Genomic DNA, 24,397 nt, shown 5'->3' with positions numbered 1-24,397 from the left:
GAGTCCACAGGGGAATGAACATCATAGTTGAGGAAACACAAGGGAGCGATGCAAGAGCGGTGCGGACCAGGGAGGAAGGAAACATAGGATGGAAAAGATGTGGTGTGGGAGCTGGTGGTTAAAATCCCACATATGATAGATGGAAACTCCCCTCACAACGGTGGAGGAGGTTTTATGATAGCTTGTCTATAAAGCAGCAGGTAACGTGGGATCGAGACTGATGGTAGTTTCCTAAGAATATTGAATTCTCACATTTAAAGTGATTTCAGACACACGTGAACTCTCCTCAAGCACTGGCAAGGTTTTCTCCTCTGCTGTCGATAACGTCTGGAGGACTGGCCGTCCGAAACGATTAGGTGATCATTACACGGCTGTCCCCTACAACCTGCGCCGCCCGAAGGTGCTGTCAGACATCAATGCACTAGACATAATGGTCTTGATTTGCATGATCAATTCTCGCTCTTTCTTCTGACTTCGACCTTCAGTATAAATGCAATGATTTGGTGAAATGGTGCACCGCACTTCTGCAGGAAACTGTTGAAATATTCAAAGGAAAAAATGGGTTTTCTTCCAAAGTTTCTGTATTTACCCTACTAACGAGTATTGAGTTTAAAAAAGCCTGATATAAACAACTCCTGAAAATTCAAATACGCTACTTATTCCAGTTCAGGTAGGGTTGCCTCTTAAGTAGGCCAGCTAATTGGCCACAGATATTCAGGGTCAAGTTGGATTTTAGGGCACTGAACCAAGTCAAGTTGGATTTAAAACCATTTACTCTAACCAATTAAAATACATAATTCTAGTTTTATTTGGTGCGACTGAGCTCACCAGGTCACACCGTGGCTGGAAGAGTGTGTTGCCTCCAACTAAGTATCTCTGAAACACCCAGCATCATGGAAAGATCACGGGGAAGGCGTGAATTCAAATATTTTGCGGTGTTAATTTACTCTAACCTCTCCTCGAGACCCATGTTAACAGATTCTGAAAAGCGGTTTCATCTGGAAAATGTTCACTTCATTAGAAATTTAAATGTCTGCAGCGGCTGCCAAGATGTTTCTAAATTCCGTGATTTTCACTCATCTGAATTCCTGTTCTCTGCGGCTGCACTTAAGCTCAGCTGTGCTTTGAGTTGAATGCTAATGTTAGCATACCAACACGCTCACAGTGACAAATGCAAACATCATGTTTAGCAAGGGCACTTTTATTTAACTGCATTCACCATCTGAGTCTAACATATAATACTCTTAAAGCTGAGGTTGCTGGGAATGGATTTGTAGGTATTGGTCGTAAATTCCAAGCACTGTGTCGCAGGAAACTGGACTTCTTGTCACCTCGTCTCATCCCCTCTTCAGTTCTAACTAACCGGAGGGGAATTGCAGGATTTTAAACTCTGTGTGGGAGTGTCCTTACAGAGTTGTTAGGGCCACTTGCGGGCATACAATACATATGGGTTGCTTAGACTAGGTGAGCCCTGGTGTGAATGGTTGTTAAGCTGTGTGGGGAGGGAATTCAGCAAAGCATTGTAGGTGGGTGATGAGTAATGTCGCAGGCCACCTCCTCTGTACAAAGACGGTCATTCCAGTTTGTCATGGATGGATTCATTTACTCCTCTTTCAGACCATCTGTCCTTTCTGGCCAAGACGTTTACATTGTTGTCCTCAAAGGAGTGACTTCCGATGTAAGTGGACAGCAGAGTCTTGGCCTGAGGAGTTGGCCCTCCTGTGTTGTGCCATTCGTTTATGGAGAGGTTGTTTCGTCTTCCCAGTGCACAAATCTGCACAGAGACAAAAACAACCTCTCCATAACCAGATGGCAAGTGGCCGCTAACGACTCTGAAGTTTGGAGCTCACATGGGACAGTAAGGACACTCCCTTAGTTAGAACTGATGAAGCCTCCAAGAAACTGAAACATGTCCAGTTGCCTACGTTACAGTACTTAGAATAATCATGACCTGGATGACTGAGAACCTTAATCAAAGTCAGTCAAGGCGAGGCTTCAAAGTTTATCCAGTTTATCCTCTGGGGACCATGAATGTTTGTACCAATTTCAGTTTGATTGTTGAAGACCTGCTGGTGATCTCGGAGGCAAAGCCATCAAAATTCATCCTCTGGTCACAAATGAATGAATGTTTCATTGCAGTTCATCCAATATTTGTTGTGATATTTCAACACAGCCGTCCCTGGAGCTACAGCTACAGCACTGTGGCTGAAAATACAACTAAAATATAAATGTAAAGCAGTCACTTGTATGTGTGTGTTTTTTTTTGTTTTTTTTTCACTTCTCAGACCACAGGCACAAATTGGCAGATATCTGTGCGGGCAGTGTCTCAGTAATGTTTTGACAGGCCGTCATCTGGTCTTTTCATTTCTAATTAAACAAAAGAGTTTTTCCTGTTAAGCTTTTTTTTTAATCCGTTCTCCCCGAGGAGCCCTGTGGTTCAACTCCTATCTATTCTTGTTTGCGTGTTGTCTTGACTTCTTTATTTTGACAACCAGCGACTCAGTTTGACAACCAGTGACTCAGGGTTTGATTCCAGGTCCAGGGCATCATTATTACACTCACATGAAGAAATAAAGTCCGCTGTGCCTCTGGCTTTCAATCCCATGCTTTACTTTATTTTTCTCTTTGGAGTGGCTCTCTTTTCCACCCAAGACTGGTTATTAGTGTGGGTGACTCAGCTATTCATTTAGAACCAAACGGAGGAGGGGGATTGTTTGGCTTTGATGTTTTTATTCCTCAGATATTTTTTTATACTTTTGGGCTGCCAACATTTGTGATCAGACTCCAAGATCACCCATCTCAGTGACTGTAAACTGTAATCAGTCACCTTCACAGAACAACACTATGCTGGCAAATTTGTGGGCTTTTCACTTTGCTGATTCTTTTTTTTCCCTTTGGTTTTTAACACACTACAGGCTGGCTGAATAATCACGCAGTGGCTGTTTGGCCGTGCTGGCTGTTTGGCTCTAGAAGCAGCCGTATCGGTCTGTCTGTTGGTCATCCCATTGTTTTGATTCAGGCTCAAACATCTCAACAGCTAATGGATGGATAGCTATGAAATTCTGGAGAGAGTGTCATTGTCCCCACGGTGTCCTAATGGCAAGTGACATTTCTCTGCTGGAAGGATTGCTTGTACTAAAAACCAATTCAAAAAATCTGACTTTGAGATGAGCGAACCTCATGCAGAAATGCAAACTGATTTCTGATTGTTAGGACTCTTTCCTGTGGCACTTTGATGTTTGCACATTGTCAAACTTCTGCACCGTAGCACTGTGAACATGTTAGCGTGCATACGTTTATTTCAGCACCACTGTGTCGAAGTACAATCTCACAGAGCTGCCAGCGTGGCTGTAGACTCTTAGTCTTATCAATATTAATCCCTTTATTTATGTTGCTCTACTTAATTCATGCATGAAGATATCTAGTATAGTTTTTCCAGGTCAACTGAAATAGGATTACAGTCTTTAATTACACAAGCTGCACACTACCATAGAACACGTATAGTACTTTAGTGGTGGTCACTGTGGGCCGCTTGCCTGCTCGCTGTTGCATTTTAAATAGCGTTTCCCTTCTGATAGCTGTTTAAGCTTACGGCATAATAACAGTAAAAGTGTTTGCACTTAGCCAAGACTGCTCTAAAGTCTTTGAAAACATTCCCATAAAACAACAGAGCACTAATGGATTGAACTCATCCTACTGAGACGTCTTTGAGCGGCGCACAGATTGCAAGACTGAAGACCTCAGTAAGTGGGTGGTGAAAGTGCACAGATTTGTGATTCAGAGATTCTTTTTCGAAATCTGATGTGTCTCTAAAAACAGATATGCATAATTATGTGCATAATGATTAATTACAGTAGAGCTCCGTTGAGTGCTTTTCAATACACGGGAAATTGTGCATGAGTGACGGCTTTATTGATCACAAAGCTCTGAAGATTATAGCCCGTGTAAACTGCAGTCAGTAAGTAATGTATTAAATTCCGCAGAAAAGGGATCACTTCATTTTTTTGTAGTACCTTGACAGCAGCAGAGGGGTGTTGAGAGCGCACACTTCTCTCAGAGGTTGGAATTTCTCTTTCTCATAACACTTATCCTCACTCATGTTTGATATGATTCTTCTGCTGCAGAGAACCTTTTTCCATATGTGCACAATAATTTATTCATACCTCATAAAAAGGCAGGGCAGGCAGCCACAGTATGCACACTGAGCGGATTTTGTGCATTATACATTGTCAGTGTTTTTCATTCCTACAACCTCTGCCACAACATCAACAATTCAACACGAGACAGACAACACGCGCGACCTGACATCACGTCACCTCTGTGTATCAATTAAGAGGCCATTGAACATCGTGACCCGTCTGATGCATGGATTTAACGTTTGTGTAATGGTTGATTTATTCATGAAGTACAGTAAGTGCAGCCGCTGTATGACCTGACACATTTATGCTTTCATTTGTGAATAAAGGGGAGCGCCTTTCCAACGGCTCGGGAAGTTCTTACGGATGTTAAAAAAGCGACCAGCAGAGTTCACAGAGGCTGTGATCAATAAGTGAGGATGAATGCTCAGTGAAGGTTAGAAAGGAAAACAGACAGTTCAACCAAAGCTGTGTTTACTGGATATTTTTTGAAGTCATGCTCGCTGCTCTAGCTCAAGAGATGTCAGCGTGCTGGTTAGTCGCTCCATCACTTTGCCCCAGATTTAAGTATCTCAACAACCCTAAAATGGATTGTAATGAAATTTTGTACGAGCATTCATGGTCCTCAGAGGATAAGTGCTAATGACTTTAATGATCCTCTCACTTTTCCTGTAGCGCCACCAGGATCTGCTGGTTAAGCATCTTGAGTTAAATGTCTCAGCGACCACTGGATGGGTTGCCATCCACACGTGCATATCTCCCCTCCGGATGACTTGCAGTTCTTTTTGGTGTTCCCAAGTTTTCACCTTGAGACCGGACCAGGTCAACATGTGCTTTGTCCAATCCTTTGGTGTGTGTAAGCTGTGCTTACTGGAAAACAGCCAAGATGGTTAACATGTCACGAGGCATGCCAAACACCTAAATATCTGCATGTTGGCATGCAGATGTTGTGGCTGATAGCATAGCATTTATTTTTTTTAATTTTTTTTTACAGTTATGCAAATTGCCGATGGCAGAAAATAATTAATCACTGGCAGGAGATAGCACAGGTTTTGGATTCACAGCAGTAGACTTGAAGACAGTGCCTGCCAACGGTATCTTTCGGACGTCCAGCCTGACAAGGAGCCCAGGGAGGAAGACATTTGGGATAAGAGCCATGCTAATCCATCTTGGCTGCTCCTGGATGGTGTCTGGTCACAGGGAAGTGAAACTGACAAGATGGAACTCTAGGCTGGAAAAGCGACTGTTGTGCCCACATCTTTACGGAGACCCGTCTCCACCGAAACTCCCCGAATCAAGAAATTAAGAACAACTATAGGCTGAAACATAGTAAAGGGCTGGACTAGGTGATCAGTGTGCTCCTGCAGGTGTGCAGCAGTGGAAGACTGTTATCAATGAGTGTGAATTTTGTCATTTTGAAAGAGAAACAGCCAGTCGGCAAACTCTCGATGCTGGTTCATTCCTCAATCAGTAGCGGTACATGTCCACAGGATCTGTCATTTACACGCTCGCTATTCACTGTCAGTGTACGCAGCTTTGAAATGCATTCTGGTAGTGCAGTGTTTGCTTGGCAAGAGCGGGGTTGTTGCGTTACATTGCTCCTTATTTGCATGAAATTGAGGTCTAAGCTACTTAATGCAAATCAGGGGCGTCCAGCATGATTTGCCTGCCCCCTGAAACTCCTGAAAAACTAAAAAAAATGAACTGCTGTTGAGTTAAAATGAAGACAGATTCTGTAGCTGCATGACTTTTTATTTATTTATTTATTTAACCTTGAATGTCTTCAGAAACACATTTCAGTGAACTGTTTTTCATGATTTAAGAGAAAGCTTCCAAAGTAAATGAGACCTGATGTAAAGAGTGTATTTTCTCATTTGATCAGTGCGAGGAGGCAGTGTGACCTCTCGCACCGATAAATGCCCCTGTGGAAATGTGACACATAATGCAATACATTTAAACAGTACAGACAGCAGCATAAACAAAGTCAGCAGTAGAGTCTGAACAAACTTAGGTTGAAGCTAAATGTTTATATATGTGTGTCCTTCATTCTTAGAGAAATAGGCAAGAAAAACAGCAACCAAAGAAGCCATTCACATCATCGTAAACCTTTCTTTCGAAAACCAGAAACAAATGACACATCTGTATCACATTTGTAATCCATAATCTAACCCCAACAATTGAAAAACATGTCCTTTTTTATGTCTTTTCTTTATCTTTCTATTCAGGCACCTCTCTAGTTATATTTGCTCTCCTGTATTTGGGGAAAAAAAAACTTTTGTACACAGTCCGGGAGTGACTTTGATTTTGCTCTGAACACTATTTGCATAATTTTATCATAAAACAAGTCATTAATTTTTATACGGAGGGAATTTGTTCTTGTGGTAGGACTACTGAATTTATAGTCGTTTTTAAGGGTTCGGCCTCCACAATTCCACACAATAAGATATGTCGTGGAGAATAACGGGGCTGACCTTGCTGTGCTGAGCTGGGCTCCTTTCTCACCTTCACACAACTGGCCCCTCATGGCTGTGGGCCTTCAAGTTGTTGTCGGTGTTGGATTGTTGGTTTCAGAGAGTCAACGAATTTTGGCCGGACAGGGAGGTAGAGGTTCTGGAGCTACTGAACCATCTGACAAGCAGTTCTGATGAAGTATACATGGAGCCTCAGGTACAGCCTCGCAGAGCTGCTGACTCTTAAGTCTTGTTCACATGAAACAAAGATTTCCACTCAGAGAAAGGAAAACTACCCTCAGGTTTGTCACTGTGAGTCTGAGCGTGAGCGCATGTATCGTTCGTGGCTTGTCGCGCCTTTCATTTGCCTTTTTTTGATCGCACCGCTGAGTGTTTTTTTTTTTTTTTTTCCCCCACTCAGATTGATGCCTGCTTCTGCAACCAGCAATCTCTTGCTGCTTTCTTGATAGATGGCCGAAATGTCTAAACTGCCCTTGGCAGGACCCAAACTCTTTCTCAACGATTACTTGGTTGGTTTGTTCTTTCTAATCATAGATATGTCATTCCGTGCCATAACGCTGAACAATAGCCTGCTCCGAGCGTCAGCAGCTAAAGCCCCCCCTCTGCCACTGTCTCTCTCACTTTGCATCCTTGATCTCCATTGCTCCCTGCTATCCCACTCTCTCTTACTCTCCCCGCATGGGTTATGTGAGTCATACGGCACTAAACGCTCCATCGCAAGATTAACTCTTGGCCAAAGAAATGCTCCACACCGACACTTGCCTACGTTTTGATTAAACATGTCGTGTGTGTGTGCTTTCGCTGATAACTCGCACAGCTTCACACCGACATCTGTGCCTCTGCCTTCCTTAAACATTTTCTCAAAACATTAATTCAATTATTTCCTGGCTGGCATGCTTGGTCTCCATGGTAACATCAGGTCCATTATAAGTACCGTAAAGAGCATGAGAGGGAACGTTAAATCTCTGGTCTGCCAGTCTCCATCACCTCACTGGGCTGATTGTGTAACACACAAACCCACAGGAAGACCTCCTTTCCCTCTTTCCCCTTTTTCTCTTCCACTGTCCTTGTCTCACCTCGTTTTTTTTTCTTACCATCACACATTTCCTCTCATGCCATAACTGTCGCACACACACGTTCCCACACACACGCTCACACACTGACATCAGAAATTGAGTCAAACACTGACCCCCAGTGGAAAAGCGTAGTAAAGAAACGCTTTGCAGTTTTGCAGCCCTGTGATTAAAACTAATCTTTCTCTCTCTCTCTCTCTCTCTCTCTCTCTCTCTCTTTCTCTCTCTCTCTGTCTCTCAGGTCTTCACTCGCTATGGGAAGTGCTACACCTTTAACTCTGGCGAAGATGGACGTCCTCCCCTCATCACCACCAAGGGAGGTATGGGTAATGGACTCGAGCTCATGCTGGACATTCAGCAGGATGAATACCTGCCTGTCTGGGGTGAAACAGGTGAGGGGGACATCATTCACTGGCTGCCGTGTCTGGTTATCTGTCACTCTCTAGCAGCGTGTGGGTGTGTCAATACCTCAGAGTGAAAAACTCCGAGACATGAACTCGAGTGTCTGGATTCATTGGTGGAACACATTGTGAAAGCGTGTTGCTGTGATCCCTCATTCTTTGAATTCCTGCAGATGAGACGTCTTTTGAAGCTGGGGTCAAAGTTCAGATCCACAGTCAGGACGAGCCGTCCTTCATTGACCAGCTCGGATTTGGAGTGGCACCCGGTTTTCAGACGTTTGTCTCCTGCCAGGAACAGAGGGTATAAATCATCCTCGTACATGTGGCATTTTTTAAAGCACCTGAGATCTTAAATTTCACATGAAGTCAAATTCAGTGCATTCCCGAGTTATTATTCATAAGGAGTTTAACAGCCATTTCATCATCATCGTCAGGACTGTGTGGGTTTTGGTTTGATTTGATTTGGTAAACATAAGCAACAACCCCTTAAACATTTCTCCTATTTCATCCCAAACACTACATTCTGATTTGTGTAAGAACGTACATGATGTAACCTTTTTCCAACTGAATTTCGCCCACTGACATTTAGTCATTTGGCAGATGCTTTTGTCCAAAGTGACATAGAAAAACCTGATCTCGCTCCTCGATTGTTCCTCAGTAAATCCTCAGGATTTTGGTGAATCGTCTTGTAAAGTCCTGCTGACAGATTGTTGCAATTAACAGTTTTGGCTTGAGGAGGATGACTACCTATGACAGGCCTGGAGGAGGAAAAGCCACTCAAGATATATAGTGAAAGAATATTTGAATGTGTCCAGAATTTGATAATAAAATAGCAATTCAGATACACAAAGTATTTAAAACATAAATGAGCAACGATTCATGCAGAATTCACAATGTTTAAATCTTTAAAAACTCTTAATTCTCGGTTGTCAAAACAATATTTGTTGTTCTACATAATGTCCTATTTATAACTGTGGCTGTGTATAACAAGTGATGTGATGTATGGTGTTGTTGCAGCTCATATATCTTCCTCCACCCTGGGGAGACTGTAAGGTGACGGCCATGGATTCAGACTTCTTTGATAGTTACAGCATCACAGCCTGTCGTATTGACTGTGAGACGCGCTACCTGGTGGACAACTGCAACTGTCGCATGGTGCACATGCCTGGTGAGGAAAACAGCTCTTTACTGCGTGTTGTATCACATTCACGTTAATGACACTGCAGTGAAACACCACTTCCAGGCACTTCAAAGGAAGCTAATTTGATGTGAACGTGGGCTGTTTTTCTGCTCCAGGCGATGCACCCTACTGCACCCCCGAGCTGTACAAAGAATGTGCTGACCCAGCTCTTGGTAAGAAAAAGGCTCCGTCCACATGCTGTGCGAATCTTTGAGGAACTGACACCAAAAAAAAAAAAAAGCACACACAGACACACAACCACACACACATTACATTACCATCATCTCGTGACATCTTTAAGTCACAGCAGCACAGATCTGTGGAAAAGGTCACGCTGAGCTCTGGTTTTCCTCTCTGCAGATTTCCTGGTGGAGAGAGACAACGACGTCTGTGTGTGTGAGACGCCGTGCAACATGACCAGATACAGCAAGGAGCTTTCCTTCGTCAAGATCCCCAGCAAGGCCTCCGCCAAATATCTGGCAAAGAAGTACAACAAGTCTGAGCAGTATATTAAGTGAGGATCAACCAAACGTACAGTACAGTTAACATTTACTTTGTCGCAAGAGGGGACATGTTCAGTTTCAAGATATATTTTGCTTCAAAGGAAAAGAAAAGAAAACATATACACATATATACACAACAAAAATGCCACATTTGTACGCATACAAAAATACTACACTAATTATGCAACCAAAATCAATAACAGCAACAATTTTAATAAAAATGTCTCAAATGAAGACATATTTAACAAAATTGTGTTGTACTATATTATTAGTCATTATCTGTTTGTACTTAAGCCTTCAGTTATAGTTTGTTTGGAGTCGTAGCTGTTGACCGAGACACTGAATTAAATCAAGATCAAGATTTAAAGAGTAATCTCTGCACTCTCCTCCGGTTAAACAGCTCCCATGTTTATTCCTCCAGAAGGTCTGGCTCTGCACCAGACTCTCTCCTCCTCACACAACACAACACTGTCACGCCCCTTTTGTTTTGATAGAGAGACCCCTAGTGGCAGAAACTGCTTAAAACTACTTCAAATTTGGTTGTAAAGACTTCATTAAATGCTGCTTTTTAATGCTGACTTGGATGACTTAATGTTAAAGTTTCCTCAAACTGAACATGAACGATTTTCCATCTCCTCCACAGGGAGAACATCCTGGTTTTAGACATCTTTTTCGAGGCTCTCAACTATGAAACTATTGAACAGAAGAAGGCTTATGAAGTGGCTGGACTTTTGGGTAGAGATTTATTGAGTTTTTCTTCGCACATTGGACTATCTTCCAGTACTGCTTCTCGTACATTTACATTTTTCTTATTTCAGGTGACATCGGTGGTCAGATGGGACTTTTCATTGGGGCGAGCATACTCACCATTCTGGAGCTGTTCGACTACCTTTATGAGGTGAGACAGTAATTAGATTAGAAGAATAATCCTGCAGCAACTGAGTGGTTACTTAATTCAGAGCTGTAGCTACTATCTGTCCTGTATATTCTTATGCGCAGATACCTCTATTTTTATTCTCAAATTCAACTAGATACAGGCCAAATAAATACCAGAGATAGGGGGGTGGTATTTTACCACCATGGATTTATTCCTGAAAACAGAAAAGCCCATGAAACGGCATTTAGACCTTCATTTTTTGGAAATAAGTCTTACACAAGACCTAATGACTGAGTTAAGTGAACATGCTAAATTTAATATGACATTTCCAGTTGTTGTTGTGGTGACTTGACATCAGCGTTTCCAAAACCTAGACTGTTTGACGCTGTGTTTATCTCCTCAGGTGATCAAGTACAAGCTGTGTCGCTGCTCTGACAATAAGCACAAGCACAACAACAACAACGACCAGGGAACAGTGCTGAGCTTGGATGACGTCAAGTGTCACGTCAGTAACTTTCACTAGGCTTCTGCAGCCGTGAGGGAGGAGAGCCGCTGCACTCTCTTGTCTCTGAGCGGTGTCGGTGGACTTTGTTCGTTGCAGTTTTCTCAGACTGCGGAGCAAACAGAGCAAGTGTGTGAACTGTGCCTGGTGAAAGGTTTGTAAGTGGTGAAGTGAATTCAGCATGTGGCCGACATCAGGAGGAGCCGCATAGACAGTGGGGGGGGGGGGGGGCAGAAACCAGTGATCAACATGTTGTGATGAATTCAAATATGTCAGAATATCTGCATGGTCATCTGTAAAACAGCTTTTCAAGACGTAGAGACAGATACATTTAATAGGGGCATAAACTTAGATATGGGTCTTCAGCAAATCAGCATTTGAAATCGCAGCTCAGTGTTTGTCATTTGTCAATTTGAAGGAGTATTTTTTTTTTTTTGTCATTCATTTTCATTTGCAAAGTGTTTTCTCTGAGGAATCTTCCTGTCAGTTCTTCGCATGCTTCACTTTTGTCCTTGGTGGCTTGCTTTCATTGTTCGCTCCTTTGTTCTTGACTTCCCCCCCCTTTATTTCATTTTTATATTCATATCATCCAACCCCACCTTACGACAGTCTTCCCTTGCTAAAAAGAAGAAAGAAAAAAAAAACAGAGCAATGTACTGTACTACCTCATCTTGCAAGGATGACAGCAGCCCCGAAGAATTTACAAGTCAAGCAAATTAATAACAAAAAGGTCATTTTCTTTTATGGAAACTAGACGAACAGGATAAAAGTACAAAAAGCAGGCATTAAAGTGAGGCAACGTTGACATTTGCTGAACGGCAGATACAGGCCTTTTCATCAGGAGACATTTTGACTTGTCATAGCAAAAAAAAAAGAACAAAAAGAACACAGGTGTAAATTTAACATGAATGACAGCTGAATTTAGCTGCTTCAGATTCAGGCTCCTGGTATTGTGAGGGCTGGCTCACTGCCATGTGTTACCAGGAGACTCCAATAGAAGTATCACCTGTGTTTTCACAGCTAAACAAGTGGAAATGCCAGCTAAACGAGTGTCTGCTGTGAAAAAGGCCACAATTAAAAGGACAATCCCTGATAATGAGTGACAATCCAGGAAAAAGAGCGAAATGATTGTATGTGGTGTTAATTTTGTAAAATTGACTAACAAAAATCCTCCATATTCACCTTATTATCTGAACGTGGATTTAAAACGCTGGTCACCTTCCTGTTATTGTGCCGCACTTCCACTCTGTCACCTCCCTCATGAGAGCTAACGAAGCTAACCAGCTTGTTGTGCTAGCTGCTGCAAAGAAAAGTGAGTTGGCTAAATGGTAGCTGGTGGGCAGATGTGCATGGCAGGAAGTCTCGCACCATAAAAACAAAAACTGGCTGTGCTCCGTGTCTGGTTCTTTATTTGAAAATAAGGTGAATAGCTAACAATAGCTCACTACTGTAAGCCAGCCTACTGGTCAAATCAGACCAAGTAGCCTAACGCTGTAGCTGTGAAACCCCCGATTGTAAAGATAATATGAAAATGAGAATGGTTGGACTTTTGGGACAAAGCTTTATTGTTGTTTTCCGGCAGAAAGAATGGAGAAAATTGATACCACTCTCATATCTAACAGTAAAATATGAAGCTACAACAAGTAGCAGCTTAGCTTAAGTTTAGCAAAAGGCTGAAAATTATGATAAAATCTTAAGCTCACAAATAACACTTTAAATCTATTTTGTTGAATGTGTACACCAACCAGAGTGTGAAAATGCCAATAAACTGCTGCAGGAATCAGTCCTTCAACCTGGAAACAAGTTGGGTCTCAATAGGCTCTGAAGCAACATGTCCACAGATAGAAGTTGGACAGTACCGTGTGTATGACTGATTTAATGAGACACAAATAAAACAGAAGTACTACTTAAGAGTATATGCAGCCTTCACACCTGTTCATGCACTGAGCAACCATCTGGCTGATGATGCGTATCCGACATTCCGAGCTAGAAATCAAACTTTACGGGACGCTACCGTTGAAATGCAGACTGGAAACTCAGAAATTCCGACTTCACAGTTCAAATGGAATGCACCACCACTAACAAAAAATACAAAATATGATAATAATAATATAATATAATAATATGATACAAAAATGCCAGCGGTATCAATCTTCTTATCTGACAGCAACAGATGGATACACAGCAACAGATTAAAGGTACACATTATGAACAAATATTTAAAGAGCTTCTTTCCATGGCAGCCAGGCGCTACATACTGTATCTTTTCCTCTCAGTGACAATGTAAAAATCTCAGAAGACATCAAAAATATTGTCCTGGCGAGGGAGCAAAACAGACTTCAATACATTACTATAAGGGAATGTCGAACATGTTTACATGTAGGCTACATGTTGATGTTGTTAATCACATTTACTGTGCGAGTTTCCTTTTAAGTGTGTTAACATGGCAAAGTCATAAATGCGTATAAAACTTTTGAATGTGGTTTTCCATCTTCTAGGGCTCTAAGTTGCATGTAACACTGTACGGTGGGCGTCTTAAATGTGGTCCATCGATTGGCAGTTGATCCGCACGTCTGGCTGCAGTCTGTGTCAACATCTCTGCGTGTTCTGTGCGCATGTATTTCGGTGTGTGTGTGTGTGTGTGTGTGTGTGTGTGTGTGTGTGTGTGCTCATTCGGGACACTGATAAAGGAAAAAATTGGAAACGCTGCCCTCGAGTCCAGAACACTGTATCTGTCATCAGTTAGGCTGTAAACATGACGTGTGCATGTTTAAAGGTTTGTCTCATTTGCTGTCTCTACTCTGACTCTGTTTACAAAAATCAAACCATTTCAGTATATTTCAATATTCTGTTGGCATTAGTCTGCTTGCATTCATTCCTGTTGAGCTCTATGTTATTCTCTGAGAATGGGAACTGTAATATTGTGTAGCTGTGTGATGTTATTATCAAGCACAATCATTCCATCAACTGTAATTTACTGTAAATACTGCAACGACTATTGATAATAATCTTATTGTATTAGAACAGTTTGATCCGTCCAATGTTGTATCTGTCGTATTTATTTTATAAAGGCTATCTCCTGCGTGTTTAAACTCTTCTGTACATATGAAAAAATATTTATCAAAGACAGTATTTAAGTGTAAGGCTTTTCTTTTGTGTTGCTACCGTCACAGCAGCTGATTACTGTGTCCATAAACGAAGATAAACTGCTGGAGTGTTTTTCAGCGTCCACTGCATGAGGTCATGCATCTCGGAACAAGTCATGCTCTCAGCTCTGTCATATTTCTGCCTCCATTTTTTAAAATCTTCGTTTTCATTTAAAATATAAAAGGATGATTATTTTAGTCTGGTGGTGATATAATGAAGCAGTTGTTATATTAAAGATTAAATGCCAACTTTATGTAACTTTTATTCACTTCGAGGTGTTCCGTGTCGTCATTTAAACCTGGTCTGCACTTCTTTTTCAGGCATCTGTGGATGTGAACAACACCTATGACCAATAATGTTAAAATGTCTCCCCCAGTTAGCCATGTCAGTGAGGGAGCAAGAAACTCGCCATAAAAAAGGGTGTGTTGGATGATTCCACAGTGGAAATAGCTTTTGTTTTCACTGTGCATCATTTTCTGTACAGATTTCCATTTAATTACCTCTCCAGGATGGAAGCATCACAACAACTTTCTATTTGATCAATTGCCATGAGAGTTTCTACTATTACCCATGTTTCCCAGATGGCGTGTCCTAATTAGGCCAACTTCGGTGACCCGCATGACTTTTCCTTTAATGTCACCAACCTGTCGGTGTAAATGTTGGCAATGTTTCTTTATTCAGTGTTCTATTTTATGTTGTGACAACGCCGTGCTTATGATCTAGTTTGGCTTGGGCACAAAAACAACCCTAGTTAAAAGGAGGAAATATCCAGTTTTGGCTTAAATGCTGGAGATGTTTTTCCTCAGTCATGTTGAGGGTCTAAAAACAGAGGATGTTGTTCACTGTACAGGTTGTAAAGCCCACTGAGGCAATGTGATTGTGATTTTTGACTATATAAATAAAATTGATTTGATTTGATCTCATCAAAATGAATGTTTTTGTGGCTACAAACACGGCTGGAAATTGTCTCAAAACCAGGGGCCACTTCAAAACGTATGACATTCTCGTGGCCTCAGCTGCCCTTTGTGTTTAGTGCTCCACTGCAAATGTTAGCATGCTAAAACGCCGAACATTACACCTGCTGAACATCAGCACAATAACATTTGTCAGCGCGTTAGCATGCTGACGTTAGCATGCAGCTCGAGCTGTGCCTGACTGCAGCACAGCCCCTCACAGAGATTCAAGAGGGACTCAGTGACTGTTGATTCAATAAACAATAGGAAGTGTGATCACGTGAGGGAACACTTGTGACTTCATGATACTGATGCTCGTGGTGGAACTCCAGTCGCAAACCCACTCTTCAGTAAGCTATATTTTGTGCTTGCTTAGATAAAAACAAGACTGCTGAATCTGGAGTTCTCTTCCTCCCTACGTCTCCTCTTCTATTAGTTGTTCCAGCTCTTATGCAACAAGGTCCTCTTTTGTTTGAGCCCTCCAGACCAAATAATTTCTCCCACAGTGATCTTTCTACGGTCGCTCTCATGACTTTTAATGGGCTGGGCTATTTTTTGCACAGCGAAAAAAAAAAAAAAATGAACACCTCCTGTGAGTATAATGAGGAGGAAGCATGGAGAAGGTTTGCAGGGCTCTAATCAAGCACACCTACAGTGCTACAGTACAGTATCGAAGTTAAGTAATACCACAATAGTGCTCCCTGATAAGCAAAAGACTCTGCATTCAAAATTTTAATGAAAACAGAGGCATTTTAAGCAAAGCACAGTGTAATTTCTCCAACAGGGATTTTTCTATGGTCACTCTGACCGCTGCAATCAACACACTTACTTGTGTAGTAAAGTTTTAGCAAAAGTTACTGAAAGTTGTAAGTTGAATTTCCGAGTTAGTAAAGAGGGCCGAGGTATCGCTGCTTCCACTAGACCCCATGGGACTTTATCAAAAAAAAACTTTGTATGGTATTGAATAAAGAAAGACAAATAACATTCCATGAATAATAATAATAATGTGCCATGGATCACACATATGTTTTTCAAATTTAAAAGATATTTTTCCAAGACAATAAAATTCTCTTCTTTCTAAGTGAAAATGTCCCATGTCACAGTCACCATAACCTGTAACTTAAACATTGGGACCTATTCTGTGCCAAGTTGGCAGCCATATTGTGTTGGTGACGTGTGTTGAGCATTATGATGTAGATTTAACACTAAACTATAAGGTAATTTACTTGCAGCACAATTCAGGCAGGATCAAAACGCTTTTTGTTTCCATTACTAACTTTTTCAGAAATAAGGTCCAGTGAGGTCCACTGGGAAGGGCAGAAGCTTCTGACCTGGGTGGCCACTCCATTGCACTTTTTTGTATCAGAGGTCATTCCCCCCCCCCCCCCCCCAGAGTTCTGTGTACAATGGAGGGCACTGTGAGTAACACCACTGGAGGCAAATAATCAGATTACCAGCTTCCTCTGGAGACACACAATATTTCATACTATTTGAATCTTAACTTAATCTTACTGAATAACAAGACTTCCTAACTTGTTTTTTTTTTTCCCCTCCTTGTGTTTGCCCACACCTGTACGGACTCCACAAAGCAAAGACTTGTGTCCCATTAACCCTGAGCCCACTAACCTCTCTGGTCGATGAGTGACCAGACTTGGCCCCTGCCTCTCGCTGGGCGGGCCCGTCTCGGCCCTCAGAAGGGCCAATAACAGGAGGCTGATAGCTCGTTACATAACCCCTCTGCAGGTCCTCCCCGGCGCTCAGTGCGGTCCACCTCCACTCAGCGCTTTACCTCCTCACCATGGCAGCTCCGAAGAAAGTCTGCATCATCGGCTCCGGAAATTGGTAAGTTGTCGTGTCCATGCGCTGAGCTGTAAAAACTGCCGGGGTGTTAGAGAACATGGCTAACTTTGCGGCTGCGTTGCATGACTGTGTGTTGCAGGTTGCCCGTCAACCCGGTGTCGTTGCTAGCCAACTTAGCATCACTGGGCAGCTAACGTTAACTAGCCGCATTTTCTCTCTGTGAGAACGTCCAGTTTGACTTCACAGCATGAAGTAGTAATACATGTCGTTTGGTTAGCTGCAAACACGAGTTCAGTCTCGGCTAGAGGAATACGCTGCGAGTCTGGCTGAGTGTGCAGAAACTGGCCACATGTCAGTCACGATTAATGGGATTCCGTGGTCATGCAGTCTCACTGTGTCAGCAACATGTTAGCTCACTCTTGTTAGCTAACCTCAGCAGAAATGTATTAAAGTTATTTTTACAGATATCATTTTAAAAACGCACACCGACACCGGGCATGGCTTCACACGATTGCCTATAGAACACTTCAGGGCGTGTTTTCATCTGTGTGAAATCAGACGCCAAACTCCATTCAACAATCGGATAGTTTTAAGATTCCATGTTATTTAAAAATAACCTGAATCTGGCAAAACATAATTCAGTATGCTTGAATAAATCTTTAGTGTCCTCTTGGGAATTCGGCATATAGTTACAGATTGATTTCATGTGATAACCTCTCTTTTTGTTTAGGAATGTAGCTGTTGTTGGAAAGATAAAAGTTTAAGCTTTAAGCCCATTCATGCTGCATGCATTGTTTTCATGCCGAATTGGTGCGTTGGCTTCGATTTATCCGAGGATTGCCTCAAAATCACGTTTGACCCAATTGTAACATCACCGTTTTGTAGTGAAACTTGAAATCAGGAAATTTTCCCAATGGAGTTTGGCCCAGTTCTCCACACCAGATTAATCACTAATCATGTGGGCAGTCACATTTTTCAGCTTATCTAATTTGAAACTGCAGCTGATGATCAAAGAACAACAATTAGACAATGTATGAGATAACACATTAACACACAGTAACACATTACATGAGGAGTAATGATAAAGCCAGCAGTCACATGATGGCAATAAATCTGTCTAACCTCAAGACTGGGAGGGCAAAATCAAGGCATCCTGGATCATTTTAAGCACCTCGCATAATCATCGCCTCTGGACCAACACTGACTGTTTTCTTGCCACGTTGCTTCAAGTTTACACTGCGTTCTTAATTGTAACACGATACATAAATGAAACACTAATTTCTGTCTATGAACAATGCAGGGGTTCTGCCATCGCCAAGATAGTGGGTGCCAACGCTGCTCAGAATTCAAAATTCGACACCACCGTAAACATGTGGGTGTTTGAGGAGATGGTGAACGGGCGCAAGCTGACTGAAATAATAAACACGGACCATGAAAATGTGAAGTACCTTCCCGGGCACAAGCTTCCGGCAAATGTGGTAAGAAACCGTTAGTTTCTCGCCGTTAAACAGTGATTCAATTTTCTGCCTGTTGCTTTGCTTTCGTGTTTAGCAGATGGTGGCAGCGGGCTGTACCGTCCAAAAAATGCTTTTCATTTTCTGCATAATGTGTGCAGACACATTAGGCTTTGTTCTTGTTCCCTCTTTAAAAGCTCCTGCCATCGCCGCCTCCATGATAGATTGAATCTTATCACAGTGCATGCAACCATGGTAATATTAGTTTTCTGACTGCACTCCCAAACCAGGATGTTACACCAGCTATAATGTAGGTTGCATCAGACAGTAATGTGCGTCTCAGTGTCTGTCTCTCACAACATCATTCCTGCCTCCTCAGCTGGCCATCCCGGACCTGGTGGAGGCGTCCAGCTCTGCAGACATTTTGGTGTTCGTGATCCCGCACCAGTTTGTCGGGAAAGTGTGTGACACCATCAAGGGCAAGATAAAGTCCGACGCCGTGGGGATATCCCTCATCAAGGTTCGACTTTGTTCTTGTGCTCTATGAATTTCTCACCTTCTTTCCCTGAATTTTGGGTGTGATGCCATTTTAATGTTTTATGCCAGACTCTTTGGCCAGGTTAAAGGAGCTGTGCGCCTGTTGTGCAGTGACACAAATATAGTGGTGAAGTCACGCCCCTTCTGGTGCACCATCATGGGACCTTATTTCAGAAAAATTATGCAAGGTAGTGAACGTGATGCTGCATGATGGTGTCTTGTTTGACGCCTCACCCTTTGGCCCTTTTTGTGTGCTGAGGTGATGATCATGTTTGAGATGAGTATTGAGTGAGACGATGTAGTTCACTGAGCTGTTCCACAAAATAACCAAATGTATTTGACTGTCAAAGTCAAATACATTTGGTTAAATACAAAATCAAATACAAAGACAATACATTCAAAGTGAGACTTTCTTGACTTGCAATTATTTTTAAATTGACAGATGTGGTATAAATGTCACAGTCCAGGGTTAGGAAATTGTGTATTTGCCTCTTCTTTACAGATTTGTTCTGAAGATACGGCCCCATAGTGGAACATAGGAAGGGGCTGGACTTTGTCTCTAGCATGCGGTGTGGACTTAAGTAAATACACCGCCTGTCCCTGTGTTTGTTTTTCTAGGGTGTCGACGAGGGGCCTGATGGACTTAAACTCATCTCAGATGTGATCCAGGAGAAGCTTGGGATCACCATGAGTGTGCTGATGGGAGCTAACATTGCCAATGAGGTCGCCGATGAGAAGTTTTGTGAGACCACCATTGGTTAGTCTGATCTCTGTGTTGCATGTTTGTTTTTTTTTTTGTTTGTTTGTTTGTTTGTTTGTTTTGGGTTTTTTTCAAAGCAACATTCAGTACCGTTTCTTCACTGTGTACCTTCAGTGAGAGGGTAGGATTACAGCGTTACACACGTAACGTATGGTTTACTTCAACATACGAGTTTTTAACACATTGTTATGATGTAATGACTTTTGTCTGTAGTGTAGTGCAAATCCTCCTTTGTGAGTAAGAGTGTTGCTAATTCTCAGGAAATTTTTAGACTTGGTGTGATGAATCAGATCTCTTTAATATGGAGGAAAGTGCTGTCTGCAGTCCTCCAACTTAAATACAACAGAGTAGGGTCACATACTTTTACAACAGTTGTTAATTACTCCTTCCCCAAAACAATGACTCCCCTGATGTTTGAGTTGATCATGTCTTTCCCAGGACAGTGACTCTTTGATGTTTTATTAGGACAATAAATGTCATCCTATCTACCTTCTTGCAAACACTTCAGCCAGAAACAATTGCCCCTCATGGGACTTCCTGACCTTCACCCCAATCGAGGATTCTCGTTTTCCTCCTCTCACATCCTGATATGGTCTTTACAGCAACATTGTTTACTGAATGGAAAACTGTGATTTCTGACAGTAGTCAGCACCTTGAATTACATCTGACAAATTGCTACAGACCTGGGATTTGTATTTATGACAGTGGTGTTGAAATCCAAAAACCCCGCCAACTCCCAAATTCTACATAATACTGCTTTAATTAGCACAAAGTTGCACTTTGATCAGGATTTAAAGATGTGATAAGCTGGTTTCAGCCTTGAAGCAAGAAGGACATTTGTTGCAGTTTGTTCTCGAGCTCTCTGCATCGTCAGCATGATGGGGTGAAAGTTTAATCTGTTGTGTAAATGACAGAGTGTTCTGGTTCACTTTGACATTTGCCTGATCTGCACCACATTTTTCGTGGGATGTATTATTAGTGTAGAGCCGGAACACTAACCTGTTTTTTACAGGATTAATATCTGTTGGATGCGGGCTGTGAAATGTAACTCGTTTTGAGGCCTTCAGCTGTATTGTAGATGCAAAGTCACTGTGTTTCAATCATGACTCCTGATTTTAAATTCTTTAAATGGTGGTATCTTTCTTAAGATAAAACAGATTTTCTTTTCTGCTTCAAGGATGTAAGAATAAAGACCACGGGGCTCTCCTGAAGGAACTCATGCAGACAAACAACTTCAGAGTCACTGTCGTAGAAGAGTACGATGTGGTGGAAATCTGTGGAGCACTAAAGGTTGGTTTTTATTACAAAACACAGAAAAAGTGGAGTGCTTATTTCTTGCATTTCAACTTTCACATCAGTTTGTTAACACGACTGTGATGCAACCTGAAAAAGAGCTTAGCCAGACAAGTATCCATTTAGTAGTCACAACAGCTGCAAAGCTCTCTGCAGCTCTGTCTTTGTGCACTGGGCAAAATGTCAGACACAGAAACAATTGCACTTAGTTTCATTCCACCGCTGCAGCCTTGTCAAATATAAAATGTTGTTGTAAAGGTAAATCTGCTCGATTATACACAGAAGCTTACACAACCAATAAAAGACTTCTGACAAATTAGGTAAAGTGACATTTAGTTTGGTTTCTGAGCACCAACACTGACTGGATAAATCTCCTTGGATCCATGCCCAACTCCAAATGTCTAATAAAACATAAAACATTGTAATCATGGTATTCAAAGGCACAAATATCTTACCTTACACATGCTCAACAGTCACAGTGCCACCATTTAGCCCAGTGTTTTTCAGATTTATATTTTGTTTAGCAGGCAAACTGGGGATAGAATATGTGTGAGTTGAAAACCATCAGATGTTTGTCGTCTCAGTATTAACACACTTGTTAATATTTATATTAAAGATAAAACTTGTAACCAGAGGTGGGTAGTAATATGTTACAGTTACTCTGTTACATGTACTTCAGTGACTTTTTGAGAGGTTGTAGTTTTAAGGAAGCATATTTAAGTACATTTATTTTTGAGAAAAATGTGCATTTATTTATAATTCATCCACATTCAGTTAAGAGTCAGGTGGTCATTTATTCCATATCTGTTGATATTTGACGAAACCATCTAAAAAAACAAAAAAAAAACAGATTAGTTAAAAATGAAAATAATCTGCAGTAAAATACACCATGCGAGTATGGAACAGAGTTACTCTGCAGACGCTTCATGAGCCTGGATTAATGTTTTTAATAACTTGGTGAGAGGGACGATATTGTTTTGAGGCTATGTTTGTGCTTCAATTATTCTTGGGTGTTGATGGATAAAAGATGAGGTTATACAACTTTCACCTCTATCAAACATGGGGCACGTTAAACTTCTAAAACGCTTAAAGGGAGGCGCTATGATTAATGCTCCATATATAATTGAAAATTTGATTGATGTTCCTGTTTATTATGCTAATTAATTCTGCAGTATTTGAATTCTGTTATCATCCTCGAGGTGGTCTGTGTTCTTTAAGAATCCAGGTGTTTTCAGTTCTTGCATCTGCAGTCTTAACTGACACTTTTCTCCTCTCTCATCCCTCAAGAACATTGTTGCGGTCGGTGCAGGCTTCTGCGACGGTCTGGGCTTCGGGGACAACACGAAGGCAGCCGTGATCAGACTGGGCCTGATGGAGATGATCGCCTTCGCCCGGATTTTCTGCACTGCCGGCCCTGTGTCCTCGGCAACGTTCCTGGAGAGCTGCGGCGTGGCGGACCTCATCACAACCTGCTATGGCGGCCGCAACCGCAGAGTAGCAGAGGCTTTTGTGAAGACAGGGAAGGTGAGAGCTTAGATTTTTTGTATGATATCTGCTGTTCTTCAGAAGAGGGAATATGTACAATGTATCTGAATTCAACCAAACTGGCAGTTGGCATTAGATGCCGCTGTTGTGCAGATCTCAAATACTCAAAGCAACACAGCACATGAAATAAGCACTGCAGGAAGGTCAGATGGGTGGCCAATCATGTTTTACTAGATATCTTTTAAACTTTACAGTTATGACTTGACAACACAATTAAACGTGATTGCCAGTTGCTCATATCTCCTCAATGCAAATCCACTTCAAGTTGTTCATCCAGAAGTGACTGCGATTCAGTTTATCGTCCAGTCTTGGGATAGAACTTAAATGGAACATGAAAAACAGATTGGACTGAAATGTGTTTTATCCTGGCGAATGTGGGCAATGGAAGCTTGTAATCAACACTCGTACCATGCATGTCATGTTTCCTCCCTCGTTCAGTCCATCGAGGAGCTGGAGAAAGAGATGCTGAACGGTCAGAAGCTGCAGGGACCAGCAACAGCCGCCGAGGTCTATCTCATCCTCAATCACAAAAACCTAATTGACAAGTAAGTCGAGCAGCAGCGCGACACACACAATCACTGGCTCTAGTTAGAGAAGGCATTAATCACCGAGCGTTATCCTTGCACTCAACAATACCTCCTCCTTCCTCCAGGTTCCCACTGTTCAATGCAGTGTATCAGATCTGCTATCAGGGCCATCCAGTCACAGAGTTCATAAGCTGTTTGCAGAACCACCCCGAGCACATGTAAACTCAGCAAACTGACCAAGTGCCTTCTAAATGAAGAACATTGTCGTTTCCTCACCTGTTACCCTGTCAGAAATAGACTGGGGATGACAGGTCACTCCGCAGCTGTCATGCAACCAGGTGGCTCCAGCCCAAGTGAGTGGAGAAGTTGCATAACATTTGCATCTTCAGCTCCAGTTCAACAACTTTATCCACAACATTCAACTTCTTTCTTTTTAAGTGCTAAATGTTGGCTGCGTTTTGTTCCTCGTGTGATGGTCAGATAGCTCTTTATGCCTGAGTTCTTTCTGTTTATTCGAGCCACATGAAATCAGAATGCATGGTGTCATTTTGTAGACAAACTGAAAACTCTAACACTGACGTCGAGACTTTACTGGATATCAAAAATATGATAATTTGATATGAATTTTAGAGAACTTTTGATGACATTGACTCTGGTTTGTACAATGTTTATATGGCACTACATCATGCATTCAGATTTTGGCTGGGGCCAACCACTCAGGGCAAAGACCTATTGACATCATTCTGTAGAGGGAAAAAATCTAACATTTATGTTGCCGTCCAGTGAAGGCCTGTCCACCACGAGTTGTTTAATTATAGATGTAATACCTCACTAAGTTATGTCTTTGTATGCTCTAAAGTGTCTTACATAATTCACTATACTACTTCCTGTCTTGTACTGTATATTAACATACTGTCGAACGCACAGCAACTGTTTTTAACATAAAAATGCAAGTGCCTTAGAATGCACGGTTGCTAAGTCTTGAACATTGTCCTTTTTGTCAAACCAAAGACTTAACGACGTCCGTCCGTCCTCTCTGCCATTTGTCATTGTGACCCTGCCTGATCCTGTTTTCACTCAGTTAGGTTAATGTGTTTTTGGAAATTATGTCATGTGTCTGTGAATAAATTAATTCAGTCATCAAATCACTGCTGGGATCATTTTTTGCTCTCACATTAGCAAGGCAATCATCTAGATTGTTTTTACTGCACAGCAGCACAGTGGGAATCTTGGTAGGA

The 24,397-nt window shown here is 41.8% G+C and overlaps 2 protein-coding genes and 1 long non-coding RNA gene across 3 annotated transcripts in view; 2 read left to right on the top strand and 1 right to left on the bottom strand.

Moving 5' to 3' along the window:
• Positions 1 to 14,558, top strand: part of LOC119022546 (acid-sensing ion channel 1-like) — a 59,116-nt gene extending 44,558 nt beyond the window's left edge. Inside the window, exons 3-10 of the mRNA XM_037103521.1 lie at positions 7,922 to 8,072; positions 8,255 to 8,382; positions 9,099 to 9,249; positions 9,378 to 9,434; positions 9,622 to 9,775; positions 10,408 to 10,499; positions 10,583 to 10,662; positions 11,045 to 14,558. Of these exons, the coding sequence (XP_036959416.1) occupies positions 7,922 to 8,072; positions 8,255 to 8,382; positions 9,099 to 9,249; positions 9,378 to 9,434; positions 9,622 to 9,775; positions 10,408 to 10,499; positions 10,583 to 10,662; positions 11,045 to 11,164 (933 nt within the window). The 3' untranslated portion in view covers positions 11,165 to 14,558. The remainder of the gene's footprint in view (positions 1 to 7,921; positions 8,073 to 8,254; positions 8,383 to 9,098; positions 9,250 to 9,377; positions 9,435 to 9,621; positions 9,776 to 10,407; positions 10,500 to 10,582; positions 10,663 to 11,044) is intronic.
• LOC119022551 lies at positions 8,079 to 17,009 on the bottom strand. Its single transcript, XR_005075971.1, has 3 exons — positions 16,870 to 17,009; positions 9,540 to 9,737; positions 8,079 to 8,366 (listed from the first exon to the last, which is right to left on the bottom strand). It is a non-coding gene; the product is annotated as an uncharacterized LOC119022551 (long non-coding RNA).
• Positions 16,910 to 24,307, top strand: LOC119022547 (glycerol-3-phosphate dehydrogenase [NAD(+)], cytoplasmic). The gene is made up of 8 exons (XM_037103522.1): positions 16,910 to 17,085; positions 18,344 to 18,521; positions 18,877 to 19,017; positions 19,653 to 19,791; positions 20,972 to 21,084; positions 22,375 to 22,611; positions 23,071 to 23,177; positions 23,285 to 24,307. Exons 1-8 carry the CDS (start codon positions 17,042 to 17,044, stop codon positions 23,379 to 23,381), a joined length of 1,056 nt encoding a protein of 351 aa, XP_036959417.1. The 5' UTR covers positions 16,910 to 17,041; the 3' UTR covers positions 23,382 to 24,307.
• The last annotated feature ends 90 nt before the right edge of the window (positions 24,308 to 24,397 follow it).

The sequence above is a fragment of the Acanthopagrus latus genome, chromosome 7, assembly GCF_904848185.1.
Source record: "Acanthopagrus latus isolate v.2019 chromosome 7, fAcaLat1.1, whole genome shotgun sequence".
In the NCBI taxonomy this organism is placed as follows: domain Eukaryota; kingdom Metazoa; phylum Chordata; class Actinopteri; order Spariformes; family Sparidae; genus Acanthopagrus; species Acanthopagrus latus.
This window is presented reverse-complemented; position numbering and strand designations above follow the sequence as displayed.